This window comes from Lynx rufus, unplaced genomic scaffold, assembly GCF_022079265.1.
Source record: "Lynx rufus isolate CCGP_SWC_20201006 ecotype Redwood Valley unplaced genomic scaffold, mLynRuf1.p SCAF_1, whole genome shotgun sequence".
Taxonomy (NCBI): domain Eukaryota; kingdom Metazoa; phylum Chordata; class Mammalia; order Carnivora; family Felidae; genus Lynx; species Lynx rufus.
This window is the reverse complement of record NW_025814823.1, coordinates 169,833,008-169,857,724: the sequence shown is the minus strand read 5'-3', so window position 1 is coordinate 169,857,724 and position 24,717 is coordinate 169,833,008. Positions and strand designations below refer to the sequence as shown.

The 24,717-nt window shown below is 38.1% G+C and overlaps 1 protein-coding gene across 1 annotated transcript in view; it reads right to left on the bottom strand.

The window, feature by feature from the left end:
* MAN2A1 (mannosidase alpha class 2A member 1) overlaps positions 1-24,717 on the bottom strand; it is a 167,129-nt gene that overhangs the window by 105,690 nt on the left and 36,722 nt on the right. Inside the window, exons 4-5 of the mRNA XM_047090160.1 lie at positions 20,496-20,667; positions 1,135-1,262 (exon numbers count right to left, since the gene is read on the bottom strand). Coding sequence (XP_046946116.1) covers positions 1,135-1,262; positions 20,496-20,667 — 300 coding nt within the window. The remainder of the gene's footprint in view (positions 1-1,134; positions 1,263-20,495; positions 20,668-24,717) is intronic.

Below are 24,717 nucleotides of genomic sequence, written 5' to 3'. Positions count from 1 at the left end.
GTTTCTAGGTATGTACCCCCAAAGAAATGAAAACATATGTCCTCACAAAAACTTACACAAGTGTGTATAGCAGCATTATTCACAACAGTCAAAAGGGGAATAATCTAAATGTCCATCAACTGAAAAATGGAGAAACAAATGTGGTATTTCCAAACAACACACTATTCAGCTAAAACCCCTGCCACCCCCATTCACTCTTTATTTTTATTTTGGAAGAATTCAAACTTGAGAAAAGGTGTAGGAATCATATGAAGAACTCCGATAAAGTTTTCAACCAGATTTACCAATTATTAACACATAACAAGTTATAGTGAACATCTGATTTTATCAGTGCAGCATCCTCTTCCAGTAGTAACAGGATTCTTCTTTCGTGGATGACCCATTCACGTGGTTCAGGTGAGGCTTACCCTGCCTTCAACAAACCCTTCCGCCCCATGACCATTTCCAAGAGCTGACTAGGCCTTGGTGATTTCAGCTCCTATACCTCTAGCCACAGAAACTGGCTCAGGGTTATGCACTTAATCCAAAGTGAGCCAATTAGTTAAGGTGTTAAGGAAAACTTCTCCTGGTTCAACTAGGAAGATGAGAGTCCTAGTTGCCTATGCCCATCTAACTCACCATGTGGAGAGAGCCAGGAGAAGATGAAAGCCATGAAAAAATAAGCAGAACCAAAAGAGACAGTGCCTAGACAACAAAATTCGAGTCCCCTGGATCCAACCATACCTGAAGTTACCATATATATCTCTGTAATTCTCAATGACAAAACGAATACCTTCTTTTCATTCTTCTTTTGCTTTTTTTTCTTAGGCAAGTAAATTAGACTTTTGCCTCTTCTAACTAATAGTTTTAACTAATATAAAACTAAAACCCCAGTGGGATATTATTAGAAAAAAACTACTCTAAAATTAATAAGAATAATACATAAAATAATAGATTACAAAGTAGATGACTGTAAAAGTGACCATGTTACATTTATGTAACTTAGCTTATGATCAAATAAACATCACAAATTGATGAGGGATAAAAAATACTGGGAAAACTGGTTATTTAAAAAAAAATAAAGCCTCATCTCATGTTCCCCCAAATTAACTGCCCAAAGTTGTCCAAATGAAGGAGAAAGACATTAATACATACCTAGATTTTTTTCCAGCCACTGATGTCCTTCAATTAGTTGGTCAATTAAGGCAAAATAATGTGCAGCAGCTTCATCAGGCATAACCCAGCCACCTGTCACAATTTCAAACTGACCATTTTGTAGCAAACTGGAGAGAAAGTAATATAGGAGTTTACAATAACACACAAGAAAAGTTCAAATAAAAGATTTAAAACAGCATAAACATTAGGGACAGCCCTTAAGTGTAACCAGTATTTATATTAGTTACTAAAAAAAGTTTTTTAAACCAGGGAATAAATTTCAAATTTGTGACCCTGGTGATAAAACATTCTTAGTAAAGTGTCTGTGGTGACACTCCCCCCCACCACTTCCACCCTAGGCAAAGCCACTGTAGGTCACTTTGGAAGTTCCTTTTCATAAAGTTATAATCTCCCAGACAACTTCAAAGATCCTGACGGAAACACATCTGACTTATTTCTGAATCTTGCAAAGCACCTAGCAAAGCGCTTTACTTGTGGTATATGCCGAATGAGGGTTTATTGAAGGACTGTCATTTTAAGCACTACATTTGTTTCAATACACCTATATTGAAAAAAATCAATATTTATTTTAGTCTTTCTGACACTGGTAAGTTAATCATGCAAACTACACAAAAGTAATAATAATAAAGGTAAAGCTAGTAAATATCACATGCTTCTGGGAATATAGAAAACATTATTAAGCACTTTGCTCCAAATTCAGCTAAAATGTTATCTGTATAGTTTATTTTACATTATTGAGTGAAAAGCTCTAACATTACCATTATCCGTCCATTGGGTACTCCTTTGCCATAATGCCATACAAGGTAACTAGATTCCCAGCCCTAGAGCAACTGAATTGTTACAAGATGATAGCTTCCTCCAAGGAAAAAAATGATAAATGACTAAAAATTTGAAGAAGTACCTGAAGAAGTACACAAGTCAAGAATTTAAGCAAACACCTTAAATGTCACAGACTTGTAAGTCTGCAGCAAGATGGTTTGAAAAATAGTGTAAAATTTCAGAAAAAAGCAGCAGCTTTAATAAGGATACACATCACTGGATACCTACCACTAACAGTCAAGTACCAAGCCAAATTTAGTTGAAGCAGACCAGACATAAAAGATTAACATTTTCCTATAAAGCCTATAAAAGAATCCACAGCATTAACACAACATCTGATTTATTCAAACATATGCATAATCGTATAATCAGTGACAGAGTGGAAAATGGACACACTTTTTAAAACGGAATGAATGGGGGCGCCTTGGTGGCTCAGTCGATTAAGTGTCCAACTACAGCTCAGGCGGTGATCTCACAGCTCATGAATTCAAGCCCCACATCAGGCTCTCTGCTGTCAGTGAGGAGCCTGCTTCAGATCCTCTGTCTCCCTCTCTCTCTGCACCTCCCCACTCATGCTCTCTGTCAAAAATAAGTATTTTTTAAAAATAATAAAATAATTAGAATGAATGAATAATTCCTTGCATAAAGGTTAATCTGTATTGCCATGGGAATCACCAACTAACAATTCACATAAGAGTGTCTAAAAAAACCCAAATGTCCAGTCAAACCTCGGATTCTCATAGACCCAAATCAAGAACTTATGGTACAGAAGCTGGAAATTAAAAAAAAAAAATGCATTTCTTTATGAATACAACTAAATCCAAGGCTCTTCTGACCTGCTTTTACTGTCAAACTACTTCCAGTCAGTTCTCTTTCTTATCTTCCTGGCGACTGCCCGATTTAGCCACACTCTGGAGGCTCTGGCCCAGACCCAGGCTCTTACATCTTATGGCCAGTACTTGGAAGCCTGAGATGTCTGGACAGATTTGGGATTTAATCTCTGGCCATCAAATATAGAAGTGTGACTCCTTATCTCAGTATTCCAGTAAACAGATCTTTTGGAAAATTTCAGAAATAAATTGGCCAAACAAAGTCTTGGCTGCTTCTGAACAGAGAAGAGAAATTACAGATTAAAAAAACTAAAAGTTAAAATGAAAAAAAAAAAAATCACTCCAATGATGGAACTTTTCATCTACATCAGTTTTATTTTGCTACGTAATTCCTGTCCCATAGGCATGAATGGGCTCCAAGAAACAGCAAACTGAGCAAAGAATCACACCTACTATATACAGCAAGTAGTTTCTCAGGTCTCTTTGTAAACAATCTATCTCTTTCCCCTCCCCATGATGCCCAGATGCTACTATGATCATGTATTAATCATGTATGAAAGGTAACACAACGGTTACTTTTTTTTTTTTAATGTTTATTTTTGAGAGAGAGACACAGAGCATGAGCAGGGGAGGGCAGAGAGAGGAGGAGACACAGAATTAGAAGCAGGCTCCAAGCTCTGAGAGGTCAGCACAGAGCCTGATGTGGGGCTTGAACCCACGAACCATGAGATCATGACCTGAGCCAAGTCAGACACTTAACCGACTGAGCCTCCCAGGCGCCCCTGAACACAACGGTTACCTTAAAGACTGTCTTGTCACTTCATTCTGGGAAGGCATGGAAAGCCTCCCATGCATTAAAATGTTTTCCAGAATATTCTCACCTATTTTCTTCTCTCCTATTTTTCCCAACCTGACTGGTCCCAGTGGTCCTCATGTCTCTGTTCAAATAAAACCTACCCAAAGAAGTCAGCCTGAGCACCTAACCTAAAAATACTCCCACCATACCACCCCACTCCATCACACACCAGAATTACCTTGTTCATTTCTATGTCTTCTCTCTCTCCCTCCTCAGCCCCACCCACCATCAGAACACAACATAGGCTCCCAGAGAGCATGAACCAGGATATGCTGTTTTGTTCACTTTTCCACGCCCAGCCCTGAGAAGCATGTTTGGCACATAAATAGGCACTCTGATAGTTGTGAGATGTAAGAGGGATGTGTAACGAGATTCTCAGCTCAGCTTTTTACAGAAAGCTTTACATTAGATGAAGCTCGGAGACATACACAAAATAAACTGGTCAGCACAGGGCCAGGTGGAAAGGAGTCTCGGAATAATCTAGGTATGAGGTAGTACAACCTAGAATACGAAAGTGGTAGGAAATATGGAAGAGGAGAGAGACAGGAGGTGTTTTCATGAAAAATCAGTGGGAATTAGGAAATCAGGGGTGATAGAAGAAAGGATTACAGCCCACATGGCTTGGGACTGTTAATTCCTGGTGTCTGATGGTGGAGCAGTGTTAAACACACAGTGCAGTTGAGAAGAGAGGTCACTTTGTGATCATAAACATAAATTTGGATAAGGCTGTTTGATATGACAGTGAGACATCTAAAAGGAGCTAACTGTAAAAGAAAAGTTAAGGAAAAGAGGCCGATATAAAAATTAAGCTTGAGGGGATTAAAACAAAGAGGAAACAGAGAAGGATAGGAAGTCAGGAGAAAACAATCAAAAGGAGAGTCAAGGACCAAACAGAAGGGGGAAAAAAAATAGAGGCAATAAGAAATGTTAAAGATAGAAAGAATCTGAAACATTCTAGAAAACAGTGATGAAGTAAAACCTGCCATTCTACTTGATAAAAGCCATTTTTATAGTTAAAAAGCTATCATGTAACTGTGGCTTACTCAAAAATAGACACTTTGGTGGGTCAGACTATAAAGCTATGAAATCTATTTTTACAGTATTTATACCATTGGGACGACTGTGGCTCAGTCAGTTAAGCGTCCCATTCTTGACTTTGGCGCAGGTCATGATCTCATGATTCAGTTTGTGAGATCAAGCTCCGCGTCAGGCTCTGTGCTAAGTGTGCAGCCTGCTTGGGATCTTCTCTCTCCCTCCACTTCTCCCCTGCTCATACTCGCACTCTCTCTCACTCTCAAAATAAATAAACATTAAAAAAATAAAATATTTATACTATTAAAATAGCAGGTTAAATAAGTGGAAAAGAATGGGACATAGTTTTATTTATAAAAACTTCAATCTTATTTATAAAAACCCACAAACCAAGAGATCATGACCTGAGCCAAAACCAAGAGTCGATGCTTAACCGACTGAGCCACACAGCCCCCCCACCCAAAATGTATATAAGCAATAACAGGAAAATAACAGGAAAGCTATGTTAGCCTACAAAAAAGTGCCATATTTAAAACTGCCACTGTTAGCAACATAATGAAAATAAAATTAAGATGGACCGCAACTGTACATTTGAGACTTTAATAATTTTTTAATCACATAACAGGAAATACCTATAACTACAGAAAAAGTTACTTAGAAAAAATACAGGTGCTTCCAATTTCCATGTACTCCATATTCAACAAGCATCACCTGAGCTATTTCGCTGCACTAGGAGAATACAAAATCAAAAAAGACATGCTCCCTCCATAGGATCTATTGCTTAGTTTCTGCCAAGAAACTGGCTTTTGGCAAGTTTTTTACGTGTACAATTTTTCCTCATATTTCCTAATAAACATGAGATATAGAAGCAAAAGTGAAAAGACAGGAAAAGGGAAGGAAAGAAAATATATACGCACAGCAAATCTAGAAAACAGGAAACCAGGCACTAACTTTCAAAATCAAAACACTCCTGTTTCACTCTTTTAAACGGCTGACTTGTAACTACTGGTAACGGCATCACACATTTCTATGTTTCTACCATTTCACTGCTTGGGAATTTGGTATAAAAAGCTTAACTAAGGGGCGCCTGGGTGGCGCAGTCGGTTAAGCGTCCGACTTCAGCCAGGTCACGATCTCGCGGTCCGTGAGTTCGAGCCCCGCGTCAGGCTCTGGGCTGATGGCTCAGAGCCTGGAGCCTGTTTCCGATTCTGTGTCTCCCTCTCTCTCTGCCCCTCGCCCGTTCATGCTCTGTCTCTCTCTGTCCCAAAAATAAATAAACGTTGAAAAAAAAAGAAAATATTTAAAAAAAAAAAAAAAAAAAAAAAAAAAAAGCTTAACTAAATAACTGATCAAAATTAGGCTCACTTTGCCTAAGATGTAGAATTTACACTTAAGAATGTACTTGCCAAGCACATGAAGCTGCAAATCATTTTCTCTGAGTGTCACTTTTTCCCTATGTAGGCTCATCACACATTTGGAATTTGGTCACACACAGAAGGATAGACTCAAAAAGCTTTTTTCCCTAATGGGGAAATTGTTACAGATAACTTAGTAGTAAAAAATGCATCATTTAGCAAGCTTCAAAGAATCACAAATTAATTTCACATGAGAAAACGAGTTGAATTTGTAATCATACATCTGGGGAAATATGAAATAATACAAGATGATGTACAGGGATTCATTCTTAAATAAAAATTTAGTTAACTGGAAAATTCAAAAAGATGGAGGCTCCCGATGAATCAATTAATACCCTAAAAACATTTGCTTATCATTTGCTTGATTCGTATGCCTTTCATGGGAAGTACCTAATAAGAAAAGTAAAATCTGTTTTAAGATTCCTCATATAGGAATAATTGGGGAAATTCGTCATATACTTGTCAATATTGTTGATGCCTGTCTTTAAAGATTTAGTACACGAGGCACAAATGGCAAATGAGTTATCTCCCATCATTTCTTCCTCACTTCATTCCAGCCATACTCCTTCTTTTAGTTAACTGTCCGTGCAATCTTTCTTCCTGGAATAACACCACCTCCCCCCAGAAACGATCTACCTCACTGGCTCTTACAGATCCACTGGGAGCCCGTCGTAGCCACCATATCCCATCCCACCTAAATTGTTATCTTTCATGAAAACCCGAAAATTTCTTTCATAGCATTTATCACAAAATCTAATTACACACTGTCTGTTTACTGTCTTTCTCCCTCAAAAATCTATAGGCTCCATGAAGGCAGGAGTCTCCTCCAGTTTGGTCAATATTTACCACTCAGGGTTCCTTTTAGAAAAGGGTACCAAGACCTCATAAGACAAGTGAACAAAGAATGTGAAGCATTTATTTCAGAAATTCTTGGCTCCCCAAACTGAAAAGAAATTTAGTCTCACTCAGAAGGAAGTGCAAATTACAACTTCAATGAGATGCCACGTTTACTCATCACACTGGAAACATCAAAATGTTGTGTGTGACGTCACACTATGACATCAAGGATGTATGGACATAGGTATTGTCACATATTGCTGGCAATAACTATCAAATTTTAAAATGCATATATACTTCTGTATATTCATATTCATTAAAATATTCATATTCATTAAAAAAAGTCAGGAAGTATTTTAAAGTATAAAAATAAACAAAAGCATTATGTACACTACATATGAAGATACATTCCATGCATTCACAAAAGACCAGAAATAAAACTACATGGGCATCCATTGCAAAGAGTTAAATAAATTAAGGTCCGCTGATAATATAGATTTTTATACCATCTTTAAAAAAAGGGCTCTTCAGAAGCACCTAGGTGGCTCAGTCAGTTAAGCATCTGACTTTATCTCAGGTCATGATCTCGCAGTTCATGAGTTTAAGCTCCACGTTGGGCTCTGTGCTGACAGCTCAGAGCCTGGATCCTGCTTCGGATTCTGTGTCTCCCTCTCTCTCTGCTTCTCCCCCAGTCACATCCTGTCTCTCTCTCTCAGAAATAAACATTAAGAAAAATTTTTAATAAATAAACAAACATAAAAAAAGAGGGGGGAGGGTGGGCTCTTCTCTCCTGGAAGGTTCTCCAAGATATTAAGGTTAAAAAGCATGGTACATACACAAAAATAAACTCAAAATGGATGAAAGCCCTAAATGTGAGACAGGAAATCATCAAAGTCCTACAGAAGAAAGCAGGCAACAACCTCTTTGACCTCAACCGCAGCAATTTCTTACTTGACACATCTCCAAAGGCAAGAGAATTAAAAGCAAAAGTGAACTACTGGGGCCTCATCAAGATAAAAAGTTTCTGCACTGCAAAGGAAACAAACAACAAAACTGAAAGGCAACCAACAGAATGGGAAAAGATATTTGCAAATGACATATCAGATAAAGGGCTAGTATCCAAAATCTATAAGGAACTTACCAAACTCAACACCCAAAAAACAAATAACCCAGTGAAGAAATGGGCAGAAGACATAGACATTTTTCCAAAGAAGACATCCAGATGGCCAATAGATACATAAAAAGATGCTCAACATCACTCATCATTAGGGAAATATAAATCAAAGCCAAACTGAGATACCACCTCATGCCAGTCAGAGCAGTTAAAATGAACAAATCAGGGGACTATAGATGCTGGCGAGGATGTGGAGAAATGGGAACCCTCTTGCACTGTTGGTGGGAATACAAACTGATGCAGCTACTCTGGAAAACAGTGTGGAGGTTCCTCAAAAAATTAAAAATAGATCTACCCTACGTATGACCCAGCAATAGCACTGCTAGGAATTTACCCAAGGGGGATACAGGAGTGCTGATGCACAGGGGCACTTGTACCCCAATGTTTACAGCAGCACTTTCAACAATAGCCAAATTATGGAAAGAGCCTAAACGTCCATCAACTGATGAATGGATAAAGAAGACGTGGTTTATGCATAAAATGGAATACTACTTGGCAATGAGAAAGAATGAAATCATGCCATTCGCACCAGTGTGGATGGAACTGGAAGGTATCATTATGCTAAGTGAAATAAGTCAGAGAAGGACAGATATCATATGTTTTCACTCATATGTGGATCTTGAGAAACTCAACAGAAGACCATCAGGAAAGAGGAAGGGGAAAATAGTTACAAACACAGAGGGAGGGAGGCAAACCACAAGAGACTCCTAAATACACAGAACAAACTGAGGGTGGATGCGGGGCGGGGGAGAGGGAAAATGGGTGCTGGGCATTGAGGAGGGCACTTGTTGAGATGAGCACCAGGTGTTGTTTGTAAGCCAATCTGACAATAAATTATATTCATAAAAAATTTTTTAAAAAAGCATGGTACAATACACATTAGTATGGAAATTAAAAATAGAAACAAAACAAATAAAAAAAACCCACAGCAAATAGATTCTGATGAGGATGCAAAGTAACTGGAAACCTTGTACATTATGGGTAGCAATGTAAAATGGTGCAATTGCTGTGGGAAACAACATGGGGGTCCTGCAAAAATTTAAACATAGGATTACTACATGATCCAGTAATTCCACTGCTGGATAGATACACAAAAGAATTAAAAGCAGGGACCTGAACAGATATTTGTATACTTATGCTCATAGCAGTATTATTCACAAGAGCCAAAAGGTAGAAATAACCCAGGGGTGCCTGGGTGGCTCAGTCAGTTAAGCATCTGACTCTTAGTGGCTCAGGTCATGATCTCATGGTTCCTAAGTTCCAGCCCTGCGCTGGGCTCTGTGCTATTAGTGCAGAGCCTGCTTGGGATTCACTCTATCCCTCTCTCTCTCAAAATAAGATAAACTTAAAAAAAGAAAAAAGAAAAGAACAGAAAGAAACTACCCAAATGTCCTTTGATGGATGAATAGATAAACAAAATGTGGTAAATCATGCAATGAATTATCCTGATTCAGCCTTAAAAAGGAAGGGAATTCTGACACATTTCAATATGGATGAACCTTGAAGACTTTATGCTGAATGAAGCAAAGCCAGACACAATGAGACACATACTATATGATTCCACTTATGAGGTACCTGAAGTAGGCAAACTTCTCGAAACAGAAAATAGAATGGTGGTTGCCAGGGGCTGAGGTGAAGGTGAAGGGCAAGTTCTTAACAGGTACGCAGTTAGTTTGAGATGATGAAAAAGTTCTAGAGACAGAGGAAAGTTATGGCTGCACAGCAATGTGAATGGACCTAATGCTACCAAATGGTACACATAAAATCACTAAAGTGGTAAATTTTATGTTATGAATATTTTACCACAATTTAAAAAAAACTCCTAAAAAAATCAGTACAATGTGCACAGCATGCTTCCATTTGCATAATACACATGCATATGTCTTTGTACATATGTATGTATTACATATATTTTCCTGTATATCTAGAAAATAAGTTTGTTAACAGCAGCTGTGTCCCGTGGGAAGAACTAGATGACATGGAGACAGGGGTGGTTTATCTCTTACCCTTCACTATGTACCCTGCATATACTTGGACTTACATTAAAACATTAATGAAAAATTTTTCTAACCTATAAATGTGATACTCTGATTTCTCCTAAGCATTGAAAACTAACACAACCATAGCATAAGATGGTCATGAAATTTTATTTAAGAATATTTCCCATATTAGATGGCTCAATTAATCATTTCTGTAAAGTTTTAATAAGAGGATGTTCTTTATGCAAACTGGTGTAGCCACTGTGGAAAACAGTATGGAAGTTCCTGAAAAAATTAAAAATAGAACTACCCTATGACCCAGCAATTGCACGACTAAGTATTTTTACCCAAAGGATACAAAAACACTAATCCGAAGGGATACATGCACCCCGATGTTTATAGCAGCATTATCAACAATAGCCATTTATGGGAAAAGCCCAAATGTCCATAGACTGATAAGTGGATAAAGAAGAAGTGGTATAAAAAGAATGAAATCTTGCCATTTGCAACAACATGGATAGAGGTAGAGAGTATCATTCTAAGTGAAATTAGTCAGAGAAAGACAAATAGTGTATGATTTCACTCATGTGGAATTTAAGAAACAAAACAAATGCTCATAGAAGGAAAAAAGAGAGAGACAAACCAAGAAACAGATTCTTGGGTGTAGAGAACAAACTGATGGTTACCAGAGAGAAGATGGGTGAGGGATTGTGTTAATTAGTTGATGGGAATTAAGCACTTGTGATGAGCACTGGGTGTTGTATGTAAGTGTTGAATCACTAAATTGTGCACATGAAACTAATATTACACTGTGTGTTAGCTGCTGGAATTTAAATAAAAACTTTAAAAAATGAAAAGAAAAGAGGCTATCCTTTAAATATTTCACTGTAAATATTACTTCATGTTCTCATTTTCCAAAATAAAATAAAATGTTCATTCAAAATGAATCAGAAAATACATAAGAGGTTAAGGAATACAATTTAAAAATCTAAATATCTTGCTATAAATGCATTAAGGGGTCATGGTAGAGTTTTTAACCAACTTATTTTACTTAATACTATACCATGAGCAACCTATCTTTCCATGTTAATAAATAGACCTATCATTATTTTAGGGCTGCAATGTATTTTCTAAAAGACTTTTAATTGAGACAACAACACACAATATACATGTGTTTAGTCTTATCAGCTTTGACAACTGTTTATATCCCTGTAATCACCAAAACAAGATATGGACTATTTCCATTAACTCAGAGAGTTCCTTTGTGCCTCTTTCCAATCGTTTCCTACCTCAACTGCCCCCAAAGAGAAAGACATTCTTCTTACTTCATGATTTTCATCATGATAGATAAGCTGAGCTACTCTTACACTTGATAAAATAAAATCATACACTATTTACTCTTCTGCATCAGGCTTTTTTTTTTTTTTTGCTTTATACATTCTTTAGATTCATCCATATTACTATGCATCTCAGTAATTCATTATTTTTCATCGTTGAGGAGTATTCCATTGCACAAATATGCCACAAGTTTTTCATCTATTATCTTGTTGATGGGCATTTGAAATGTTTCCAGTTTGAAGTTACTATGAAAACTTCCCTATGAAAATGTGTGAACAAGTCTTTTTGTGAACATGTTTTCATTTCTCTTAGATAAATTCCTAGGAGGGGGCTCCTAGGCCACATGATGTATGTTTAACTCTGGAAAACTCTGGTGGCTTTCAGAGAGCAGTTGTACCATTTTACATTCCCACTGGCAATAGGGCAGTTCCAACTGCTGCACCTTCTTCGTGCTGCACCTTCTTCGTCAACTCTTGGTGTTGGCAGTCTTTTTGATTTTAGCCATTCTAAAAGGTTGGGGACAGAATCTTAGAGTAGTTATAATTTGCATCTGCCTGATGACCGTACATTACCCAGCCCAAGCACACACACCTTCCTCCACACTGCTGCAGCCTCAGACACTGCGTCCAGGTGTTTGAACATGCCAAGCTCTTACTCATCCCTGGCCCATAATCACAATTCTCTTCTCATACCCTGGAATTCCTTCCCCACCCTCTGCCACCTCCTACATACCCGGCTAATTCTAACCGCCTTTCAGGTTTCAGCTTGAATACCACCACCTGCTTCAGGAAGTCTTCCAAGACCCCCTTCACGCATCCATAGAAGGAAAACACTTGATTGTGATACTGCATTTAATTTTATGTCTTCCCTACTCTGCCTTGAAGGATGGGATCAGGTCTGTCTTACTGATCACCTATATCCCTGGAGTCTAGCACAGTAAATATTTATTGAATGAAGAGTGGAGTCAATAAGGGAAGGTTTTGGAAATAAGATAATAAAATATTGTCTCAGCTGGGTCTTGAAAAATGAGTAATACTGAGATTAACCAGTGCACAAAAGGGGAAAACAAACAAACAAACAAACAAACTCTAAGCTCAACTGACGGGCAAATTCCTAAGCAAGAAATAGCAAGAGTCTGCGGACACCCACGTGGCTCAGAAGGGCTAAGTGATGGGAGGTAAGGGTGGACAAGCAGGGAGGAATCAGCGAGCAAAAGCCAGTGTGTGCCAGACAGAGGACATAGATCTGTACCTTTTGACACTGAAGCATCACTGAAGCATTTTAAAGCCAAGAAGGGACATGGACAAAATCATTTATTACAAGCTTAACTCCTGGTGAAATGGAGAACACCTGCAAGAGGCACAACTAGAAACGGGAAGACCAGGTGGAGGTTTTCAGAATAGCAGGAAACGAAGAGTAATGGGGCTGGAGCTGGGATTCAGAGCACAGAAATACTAAGGAGGCACAACTCACAAGGCTTGGGGACTGACTGGATGTAGCCTGAGGGCCAGTGGAAAGGTAGAGCACACAATGGGTCAGGGCACCGGCTCCAGGTCAAGACTGCCTGGCTCTGGTCCTCATGCCATACTTACTAGCTGGAGGACCCTAGGTGCATCCCTTAACACCTCTGCCTCAGTTTCCTCATAAGGAAACCTAAGTCATCTTAATTCATAAGAAAGCTATAGGACCAACTCAGTAAATACAGGTAAATGCTTACACCATGCCTGGTATACATTAAGCACTCAGGAAGTGTTAGCTGTTAATATTATAACTAAATAGGGAAAAAAAGAAGTTGAGGTCGGAGCTTTGGATCTGGAAGCAGCCCAAACACCCAGTAATTAAAACAATAGTGTGGATGAGCCTGCAAAGTAAAGAGGAGAACAAGGGATGCCACCCCACAGGTGAGAAAAGGGACATTTAGGAAATGAGCAGAGGAAGAAACTGAGGAGATGAAAAAGGAATGCTCAGCAAAGCAGGAATAGGAACAGGAGAGAAAGAGCTCCGGGTCACAGAAGACAAAAATGGGAAGAATTTCAATGAGACTAGAGCGATCAGGGTCGCTGCTGTGAAGAGTCCTCCCAGGAGGATTGAGGAAACATCCAATGCTGGTAGTCCCTCATGGCTTTTGCCAGTATCCACCATGTAAAGAGAAGCCACCAGCTGAAGTGACTGAGGGGTGGAAGAAAAGCAAAGCGGCCTCACTGGAAGTGAACGGGGATTGGACGAAGTGGGGAAGGAATACATACTTTTTCAAATACACATATGCTGCTGCTTCAACTATTAGCACTGAAGTTATTTTAGACACTGGTGAACTGCTTTGATTCCTTTGATGAAATGTTATGTATCTTTAGGCTCTAAACTCAATCCAAATCTGCAATTTACCTTGAACATCACAAGACACACTGTTAACTTCTCATTGCTCTGCAAATTTTACAGCAGCCTTTGGTCAAACACCATAAAATCTGACCTGTATAAAATGTATAATAAGTTAGCCTGTATAAGAACTTTTTCTAGAAACTGAAACCCAAAATGTACATCAATAAGTTAGGATTTATATTATTTAAGAATGTAATCTCAAACATTTCTCTGATTTCAATAAGCAAACAGAGGGTTAAGAAAAGAGAGTAGAAGGTTCACTTAAATATAGACCTAGGAAAAAAGATGTAAGAGAAGGGTAGAGAGATTAAAGATTTTGCATTCCTGGCAAAGCAATGAAACCCAGCAAGGTGATGAAGATAAAATATCTTCATTAACTATAACTTCCATAACAATGCACCGATGGTACCCTTCCTCCCAGCATGTATCTGAAGCCTTATTTCATACCAAAAGGTCCACACAGGGAAGCTGGTCAAGACTCTGGTAAACACACAAACTATTCTAGGTTCTTACAACTCATGGGCTTCTTCACTGAACACCAGTCTCAACAGCAGGAGCACATACACTGTAAAAACTGTGTTAATGTCTCAGAGCTCAGAGAGGAAAAATGAATATGTAATATGCTGGGTGCTAGTCAAAGGAAATGCTAAGGCTAATGTTTCAGCTGCTTGACTCTGAATAAGGATTCACATTTTGATGTATTATAAACATCATGCAGTATTTAACTGCATTTAGCCGAAAAATATTCAAATATGAAGCCTAAAAAGTAAAAAGAATGTTAACATACTAGTCATTTTCAAAAATAAAACAAGCATAGACAGAAAATGTGCTGATTATTTAACAGGAGGCAGTTTCTTTTAAATGCACTGGCTATGTGTTACAAGTAGGCACCGTGACTATAATTGATTAAATTACACTGAATCACACACACAAAATAAAAAAGCTAGATGTTGTTTGCATGGATCTCCTTTAGTTAACTAGATTCTCATTTTTAAAAGCATGGAGCTGAATACTGCTGCCACAGGGGGTAAGAATCAAACAAGTCACTGCTAGAATAGACTATGGGATCATTTGAGTTATGTTTCTGTTAAGTTTCCACAATCAATTGGTATTCTTCAGGGACAATAAAAGCTTACATGGAACTCTGCTGGAATTAACAGGTTCTGTTCTGCAACAGCTAGCTTGCAAATTTAGGTACAGACATATAATCCATAGACTCATCTTCAAAAAGGAAAAAATAAACCATTGCATAAGCCTTATACTAGCAGTAAAAAAAAAAATTCTGTCACTACTGCCAGTTGGGACAAGCTCAGAATTTTAAATAATGAGAGCACACCTATGTATTTATTAACTTTTCCCAAAAAAACATGCATTCAGGCAAGGAGAATTAAGAATGTTATGTTTAAGTAAATAGGAGAAAGAAAATGCTATTACCCTCTTTCCACAGATAAATGTAATAAATGAGTAAAAGTGAATGATTATAACAAGAAGGGAGAAAACTGTGCCAAAGCTTGACCAGAAATAAAACTCGTTTGCCCTATTGTTGCCATAAAGCAATACATTCTTCAAGCAAAATGATATCATTAAGATCAGGCCTATATTCCAGAATATTTCCCATTGCCAAAACAGCATCTCTCAAAGGAAGGTTAAGACAAAAGACTGAACATTAGATTCTAATGTGCATTCCCACTCCCAACATCTTACCACTCTCTCTTCTTAGTATTAGGTTGAATCACGTGAAACTGACATTTTCGTACATCAAAAATGGTACAATTTTGGCAATATCATACAGTTCAACCTAACTAAAATGGCCAAGAGAAAAGAAAAAGGGATAGAAAATTGCATCCAGATAGAATCAGGTAAAGGGGACTACCCTCATGCCATAAAACTGGTGGCATTTCTGACATACTGTGGAGGTGAAAGAAAGAATTCAAGTGTGAAAGAAAGAATTCAAGTACAGACTTGCAATTGCCCTGCAAGAGAAACCAACGAGGAGTCCCGAATCATGAAAAGACTCAGAGAGAACTGGGCAATAGCCCCTAAGTTGGAGGGCCAAGGACTGAAGCAAAGCTGAATCCTGGGACAGACACTAATCACAGTCTTCATGCTTCTCTCTTTGGGCTCTTCCTACAGAAGTCTCTCCACCCCAAGGTCTTTACTGCTACAGAGGATGGCTCCCTAATACAGCCACACTGGGAGGAACCAAGCATGGCCTCACCTTACCAAAAGCAGCAGGCAGCAAGCCCAGTTTCCTTCAGACTTGGCTGGACTCTTCCCTACACTCTTATGAAGCAGAACCTTCAGACAGGCCAAAGCTCTTACTTGGCTTACAGGTCATATTAAAAAAAAAAAAAAAAAAATGCTACATGAAGAAAGCCAATCCTGGGCTGCGCAAAGAGCAGACACTTCATAAATTTCTCCATCTTCCCACAGTCCCAGCTCGTCTCTTCCCCTCGGCTAGTGTTGCTCACATCAAGGACATATTTTCCAGCTGCTGGGCCCCTGATGCTCATGCAGCCTTTCAGAATCCAGCTCTCCAACAAAGGATATGAGCAGGGGGAAATACATCAGCTAGCTTTCTTGTTTGCAAGCAACACCTGCTGGCTCTGGAGAGCAACTGCATTGAGAGACTCTCCTGGGCACACAAAACCAAGGACTAAAAGTCCAGGCTTAACGAAGGGCTGGAAGAAAATGAGAGGCCGTGCTACAGGGATCACAAGGATCATGTCACGGATGGGAAGAGTCTTGGGAATGCACCAGTGCCGTGAGGGATGGCCTGCAACCTTCCCTCCATGTCTGCTTCCCCTGCTTCCATCTGTCACACTGGCTTCACTCTCCGAAGATTCAGACCCTAGGAAATATTATACTGATCAGCTGAGCGCAGGTCATAGCTGGTCTGTCTGACCTGAGGCAGGAAGATGGAGAGTCTGACTTACGTGTGTGACAGACCATTTCCCAAAAGGAAACCAGGTGGAATGGATGCCGGCCAGCCATTTTAACCAACATCCACCACAAGGAAACAAAGTAGTCAGAACAGGAAGGAACTGGAAGCCTGCTACACTCTCTGTTTTGGGACAAATTCCAGGTGTGGACACATCTGTTATTGCTCAAGGATGAATAAAAAGGAGGAAAATACTTGGACTTACAGGGTGCAATGTAAAGAATGCAGAAGGGCAAAAAACAAACAAACAAAAACAGTTAAAACCAAGCATTCAAAGCCAGAAAAGAACACCTTCCATACCACAAAGAACTGAACCTGAGAGAGGAAAAAAAGAAACCTTAAGAAAAATCTCCCAAACACAGGAAATATAACAAAGAAATAAAAAATGCACGTGCAGAAGACTCAGTAACCAGAAAATTTAATCCTAAAACAAAGGAAATAAAAACAGTAAGTAATAAGGGCAGAAAACATAAACTGAAGATGTCTGAACTGATATATGGAAAAGTTAATAGTAAGTTATACACATACCTAGATACATGGTGAAAGTTTAGAATTTTATGGATAAAACTTTTAAAATCCTAAAAACATCTGAGCAGGGAAGTGATGGGGGGGCGGGGAAGGTTAACTTCACTGAAGCAATACATTAAAAAGGTTTTTTTAATAAAACATTAATTTTATAGTTAAATGCTTTTATTAAAAGATGAAGACTAGGGGCGCCTGGGTGGCTCAGTCGGTTAAGCGTCTGACTCTCGATGTCGGCTCAGGGCACAATCTCACAGTTCATGAGATCGAGACCCATGTTAGGCTCCGCACTGACAGTGCAGAGCCTGCTTGGGATTCTCTCTCTCTCTCCCTCTCTCTCTGTCCCTCTCCTGTGCACACACATGCACGCTCTCTCAAAATAAATAAATAAATAAACATTACAAAAAATAAGATGAAGACTCTCATGATGACTTCAAAACTAAAAACTATATTCAGTGTCCAAGAGAAATACTCAGAGTGACAAATAAAAGTTAAAGTAACAAGAGCTTTCAATAGTTATTAAGGACTTAGAATATGCCAGGCATTGTCCTAAGCATTTATTTCTATTCATCCAATCCTTGAAAAAAACCAAAAGAGGTCTCAATATTATCCCCACTTGACAAATGAAGAAAATAAGGCTCACAAAAGTTAAGTAATATGCCCAAAGTTCACACAGTAGATGGGAGTGCCAGGACTTGAATCCAGGTGGCCTCATTCCAGTGACCAGCCATTTGAACTACCACTCTAAATTGCCTGTTTTTAAGGAAAAAGGGCAGCACAAATCAGGTAAATCCAAACAACTACAAATGACTGGTAGTAATAGCACTTTAGTTCTTAAATGGAGAAAAGATAGTTATTTGTCAATGGTGAAAGATACAATTTACAATCAAGAAGAAAGAAATACTCAGCCCAAGAGTACCCAAACCTTACAGTAACTGGACCACAGTAGGTGTTCAGAAAGAGTTGTAGAATGAATGAACAAATGAGCTAATAAGCCAACAAAAGATCAGGCATGAACCCTTAGGTACTGAATTTGAAAAATAAAACACCTAAAATAAAAGGAAGCTGACAAGGGAACAGTGGCAAAAAATAGGTATAGTTCCTTACGTGAAAAATTTTTTGTTTCAAAAACAAAAATGTGTTCCAAAGTGATTGATTAGGGAACAAATTTTGTATTGCTTAAGTGAAATTTTGTCCCTGAGAAAACAGTAAGTGAAGGAGGCATAAAACTGCACCTAGCTGAACCCATTCACATAGGAATATGTATCTCTCTCTCTCTCTCTCTCTCTCTCTCTCTCTCTCTCTCTCTCCAAGGTCTACCAGCTACCTCAGTCCACTGTCTTCATACCCATGCACATATGCTGAACAACTTTTGATCAGATTTCAGATAACTCACTTTGTACCACTTTGCACCAACTCACAACGTGTACCCTTGCTGACACCCATGTCCACAAGCAAGCTTTACATCTTTTATTGTAGCATTATGTATTTCTTAATCATCTAACATACATAAAACTCTACTAGCATCTTTATTAGGTTCCCATCTTTTGTGTGTGCATGTCACTAACAAAGTTTTTGAGTGCCGCACCCTATCAAAAAAAGTCTAATGGATAATTATAGAAAACCAATTCCCTCCAAATTATCTTTAAATGTTTACGTCAATTTCCATCAAAACCCCCTTTTTTTTTCCTTCAGTAGGGCAGGAAGATTTTAATAATTAATTCTAAAACTCTTTGGGAAAATGAAGTGGTCACTCATTAGAAGAATTTTTCAGTAAAGAAAGAGGAGATTTTTAACTGTCAATGAAGCATATCAAACCACAATTGCAAACAGAAAAGTCCATGAAAGAGGTCAGGAAGCCCAGAAATCAGCGCATATTTAAAGACAATAAAGATGGCACATCAAATCAGTAGGAAAAAACCGGGACATTTTAGATCTTAGGAAAGCGGCAGAGCACAGCATGGGAGGGAAACCTGTGGGGCTGGACAGGCTGCACCAGACAGCACACCAGCACGGCACGTCCCAGCTGGGTGACCCTGGACGACCAGTGTCTCTATCTGTAAAATGAGGACAGTCATTGTACCTACTTCACAGGACCGCTGCAAGGATTATCCGTTATCATTTGTGAAGTATCAGAACAGGCGCTAAAACAGTGAGCGCTGTACATGTGATACTAAATAAAAGAAAGCAATGCATGCTAAGATAATCTTTATACTCTTGGGAGCAGAGAGGAGGGAGGCAGGGGGATCAGAACCTCCCACCATACCATATTAAAAAGATAAATTTCAGGATTTTAAAAAGTGAATGATAAAAAGTTAAACTGGGTGGAAAAAAAGGACTCTTCCTCTGATCTCTAGATTGGGAAAAACCTTTTAAAATATGACAGTAAAGCTATTAAGAAAACAGATTGATATGTTTGATTACAATAAAATGTTTAAAGCATGTATATGAAATGCTAAGATTTAAGAAAATAACTTGAGAAAAAATAAGGGTTAACGCACGTGTGTACAAACTTACAAATCAGTAAGAAGAAAAGTATACCATCAAGCAATTCACAAAAAACTTTGCCTGTACATATGAGAAAGTACATAACCTTATCAGTAATCAAATTTTCAAATTAAAATATTTCAGCCACCATCAGGGCACCTGGGTGGCTCACTGGGCTCAGGTCATGATCTCACGGTTCATGAGTTTGAGCCTCGCATGAGGCTCTGTGCTGACAGCTCAGAGCCTGGAGCCTGCTTCGGATTCTGTGTCTCCCTCTCTCTCTGACCCTCCCCCGCTCACCTTCTCTCTCACTCTCTCTTAAAGATGAATAAACCTTAAAAAAATTTTTAAATATTTCAACCACAAAATTGGTCAAAGTTTTAGAAAAAAAATATATTGGTGGCCAAAAGGCAGAGACACTGGTACATGGAAACAATCTTTCCAGGGGTCACTTTGATTATATGCTTCAAAAAGCATTTAAAATATTAAGCCCCTTTGACCTAGTAATTCAATTTCTGGGACAGAGTTGGAACATCAGGATTTCAATAGAACAGTTTCAAGTCACTTTTCCACAGATGAAGCAGAATCAAAGAAAAAAAAGATTTGGAGAAATATTTTAAGTTTCAGATAGAAAGCTAAGAATTTTCATCCTCTAAAAATTCAACACATGTTTCACTGTGTAATTAATTAATATTACCAAATTGCAAAAAAAAAAAAAAAATCTTGAAACAAACCTTTTAACAGCATCCTTCTTCGGCTTATCTATAGTATCCCACCACTTTGAAAGGTAAGAAATCTCAGACCACATAAATTTCCTCCGTGAGTCTTCTTTCAGCTTGATGACCATGTTATTAAAAATATACTGAGTCATCTCTCTAAAGTAGTCATCAAAAGTCTTCAACCAACCTAAATCAAAACACAAATATACAACAAAGGTCTGATTCATATGTCTGATTTCAACTCAGTCACATTCCATTACACGACCTTTGGATGCCCTTAGATGTTTCATTCATATGAAGACACATTTACAAATTTCACAAATATTTCAAGTAGTGAATTTCAAGTAGTGAAATTCCATTTGAATGCACATGACACTCAAAAAGGCACTAATGCTACAATAACAAAAATAGCCTGAAATCTGTACAAAGTCAGAAAGAAATGAGAAAAATGAGACAAATGACCTGAGGAAAAAAAGCATTTATTTATGCATGATAATTATAGTACCTGATTCGATTATGTATAATTTATCTCTAATGTAAGGAATTTGTCTTCATTTTAAAAATCTGAACAGCGTTAACAAGTTGGCAGTACTGTTCTCATCATATGGAATTAAGAGTGTATCCTTTCATACCACATCTGAAATTCTCTTCCCATTTTAGTAAGTGAAACTAAGAAAATCGTAAGTACAAACTATATCTAAAAGCCAGCAGCAAAGCAATAAGGTAATTAACAGCACTATTATGAATACAGAGAAGTAGAATTCTGCCAAGCACAGGCATTAGTTTCCAAAGGCTGCAAATTACTCCATTTTTTGGAAGCACAGACTGACACTAATAAAACAACACAAGTGTATATGAAGTCTTTTTCAAAAGAAAATTGTAGATGTTAATGACTTAATTCTACGACTTTTCCTCCTTCTCAAATACCCTGGAAACTTTATCTAAAGATATTTGGAATTTCACTATAAAGAAACCTTTTTAACAAGACCCACAAGTCTAAGCATAGCCCTATCTGGCAGAGTATTAAAGCAACATGACAAGCGGCTGAGGCATACACAGTTACCAATTCTATCTACTAGCCAAGTGGATCCTCCAAGAACAACCTCTTATCTATGAAATCTTACAGAGATAGGGGTGTTCTATACATCCAGGCTAAACTACCACTCTATTTATTTCCAAAACTCAAACATGTGGGAGGACTAAAATATAAGGAGTCAACTGGTTATTTCTTTTGTCTATAATTAAGTTAATATTTGAAGTACAGTATACTGACTGAAAAAAAATGAAAATCTGCTAGGGCAGAGAAGACAATACAAGTATTTTGACAATACAAGCATGAGCTTCTGAAAAGGGCATTGCTACTCTGACTGTATTTCTCCCTTCTGCTTTAACTAAAATCTATCGATCTATTCATTCTAGAGTTATTTACTGAGCATGTACAAAGCGACAAGTATGAAACTAGAAGCCAAACAGGAAGGCAGTGGAAAATTGTCTTTACAGGACTTTCTTGATCTGGGGCACTTTCAAGTCACCAAAGAAGGGTACCTGGATAATTCAACTTTTCCATGCTAAAAAGCCTGCACCTATAGAAAATTCAAAGATATCTCATGAAACAATGGTCTGCAAAGAATCCCATCTTGCTTGAGGAAGGTACAAACCTGGACTCCTGTCCCAGCGCATGAAGCCAAGATCCACATCTGGATTCCCAGGGACAGGCAAAGAAAATCCAACCTACCCCTAAATGGGAATGTTCAAACTTTCTGCTGACCATGCCAAGAGAAAAAAACATCAAGTGCTCAGACATGAGCCCAGGATATAATATAGCACTTGATAAAGATTAGTTGCTATCGTCGTCATCATCATCATCATCATCATCATCATGTTTTTAATTGCCCTGTCCCCATCTCTACAATTGAAGCAGGTAAAAAAGGAAATAAAAGATATTTTTAACATGTAAGTTTTGAAAAGGATACCTTTATTTAGAATGTTTACACAAATTGTTCCACGTCTTAAACATACTGGTTACCCAAAATTATTGTTTGCAAAGAATTAATTCTATGCCCGTTATAGGCTGAATTGTGTCCCCTCAACATGCCTACGTTGAAATCCAAAACCTTAGTACCTCAGAATGTGACTATATCTGGAGACAGGGTCTTTAAAGAGGTAATTAAGGTATAATAAAGTCATGAGGGTGCGCCCTACTCCAATATGCCCTTGTAAGGACAAGCAGATAGACACAGACACACACAGAGGAAAGATAGAGGAGAGAGACCTTCAGAAGAAACCAGCACTGCCAACTCCTCGATTTTGGACTTGCAGCTTCCAGAACTGTAAGGAAATAAGCCACCCAGTCTGCAGAACTTTGGTATGGCAGCCCTAGTAAACTCATATAGTCCTAGAAAAAAATGAGTGCTGCTACCATCCCAAAAATAAAGAATGCAATGTGGGAAGAATTTTTATTTTACTAAGCACTGTCATAATATCTAATTGAATATATAAAGTACCTCCATATTGCAAGACTGAACTGAAATCAAATGCACGTAAGTGACAACAATTTCTGCCCCATGTTATTATTACTCTATATGTGCAGTAAGAACCACGTAAATTATTGAAATTGCTCTATGAGAACTACCATCTTTAAGGCAACACTCACAACTTTTACCTACATTTTTAACAAAGATCAAAACTAAGCCCTAATCATTTGGCTACTTACTCAGTAAAAGAACTACGAACAATGGAATGACTCCAAAATTAACAACAAAACTCTAGTAACCTAACATAGAAAATGAATTTAGAAGAAATCATCTTTATGAAGATGAATAAGTAACAAGTTTTTTTTTAAGTACAATTACTTGTTTTCATCAGTTATAATTTATTATTAGCTAAGACCCTTTCAAAGAACAGTTTATCATTGGAGTTGTCATAAAGGAATCACAGTGACTGATTAATCCATTTTGCCTTCGACACTTCATTTGCCCTTCAACAATCATGCAGGATATATGTCAAAGATATTTACATGAGCCAAAGTACATGCTCAGAGATGTCAACTTAAAAGCCTTCCATAAAGCTCATCTATAATAGACATTAATATCACTACAATATAGCACAATTAATGAAGAATGAACTAAAAGATAGCCTCTTGCAGCTTTCAATATTGAGTAATCTAACAGTAAATTAGCTTTTATTGCTCTTATACAATAGAGTAATCAAGTATTCCCTTTTACACTGAATTGGCTATTTCTTTCCCTAAATTACTGTAAAACTACAACTGTATATTAACATGAGACCAATCAGAAGGATAGTATTTTATGAAAAGTTGTATGGGATGAATTTTTGTGACATAAAATTAGATTCCTACCTCTGGATTTAATAATCTTAGGACATTGAGTTGCAAACTGATTTACTTAAGTGGTCAATTCACAGCCTTTTTCTTTCCCTTGAATACACTTGGAAATTGAACCAGGGCTAGAAGAGCACACAGAAAACCTTTCCATTTACTGTTTTCCACTCTAACAACACTCTAACCCATAAAACAGCTAATCACTATTTTTAAGTAAGTGAGGAAATATCTGCAACAAAGAATACACAATTAGAAGTTCTGTAAAGGATGAAGAACTCTAAATTTGCTCTATTTTAATGATTTTTTTTTTAATTTTTTTTTTTCAACGTTTATTTATTTTTGGGACAGAGAGACACAGAGCATGAACGGGGGAGGGGCAGAGAGAGAGGGAGACACAGAATCGGAAACAGGCTCCAGGCTCCGAGCCATCAGCCCAGAGCCTGACGCGGGGCTCGAACTCCCAGACCGCGAGATCGTGACCTGGCTGAAGTCGGACGCTTAACCGACTGCGCCACCCAGGCGCCCCAAAATTTGCTCTATTTTATCATAAAAAAAGTTAAGTTCTAGGGACGCCTGGGTGGTTCAGTCGGTTAAGTGCCAACTCTAGACTTTGGCTCAGGTCATGATCTCCCGTTCCTGAGTTCAAGTCTTGTGTCAGGTTTGGGATTCTCTCTCCCCTCTCTCTCTGCCCCTCCCCCACCCACTTGCACACGCACAAGAGCGTGCACATGCGCTCTATCTCTCAAAATAAAGAAATAAAACTTGAAAGAATTTAATTTCTATAATATAAAGCCTAGTAATGTTGAAAGCTCTACTGCTTATTTTTAATGTGCATGAACAATTAAGCACTTAGTGACTGTTTGCTGACAAACCACCATTTTTAGAAATTTGACTCCT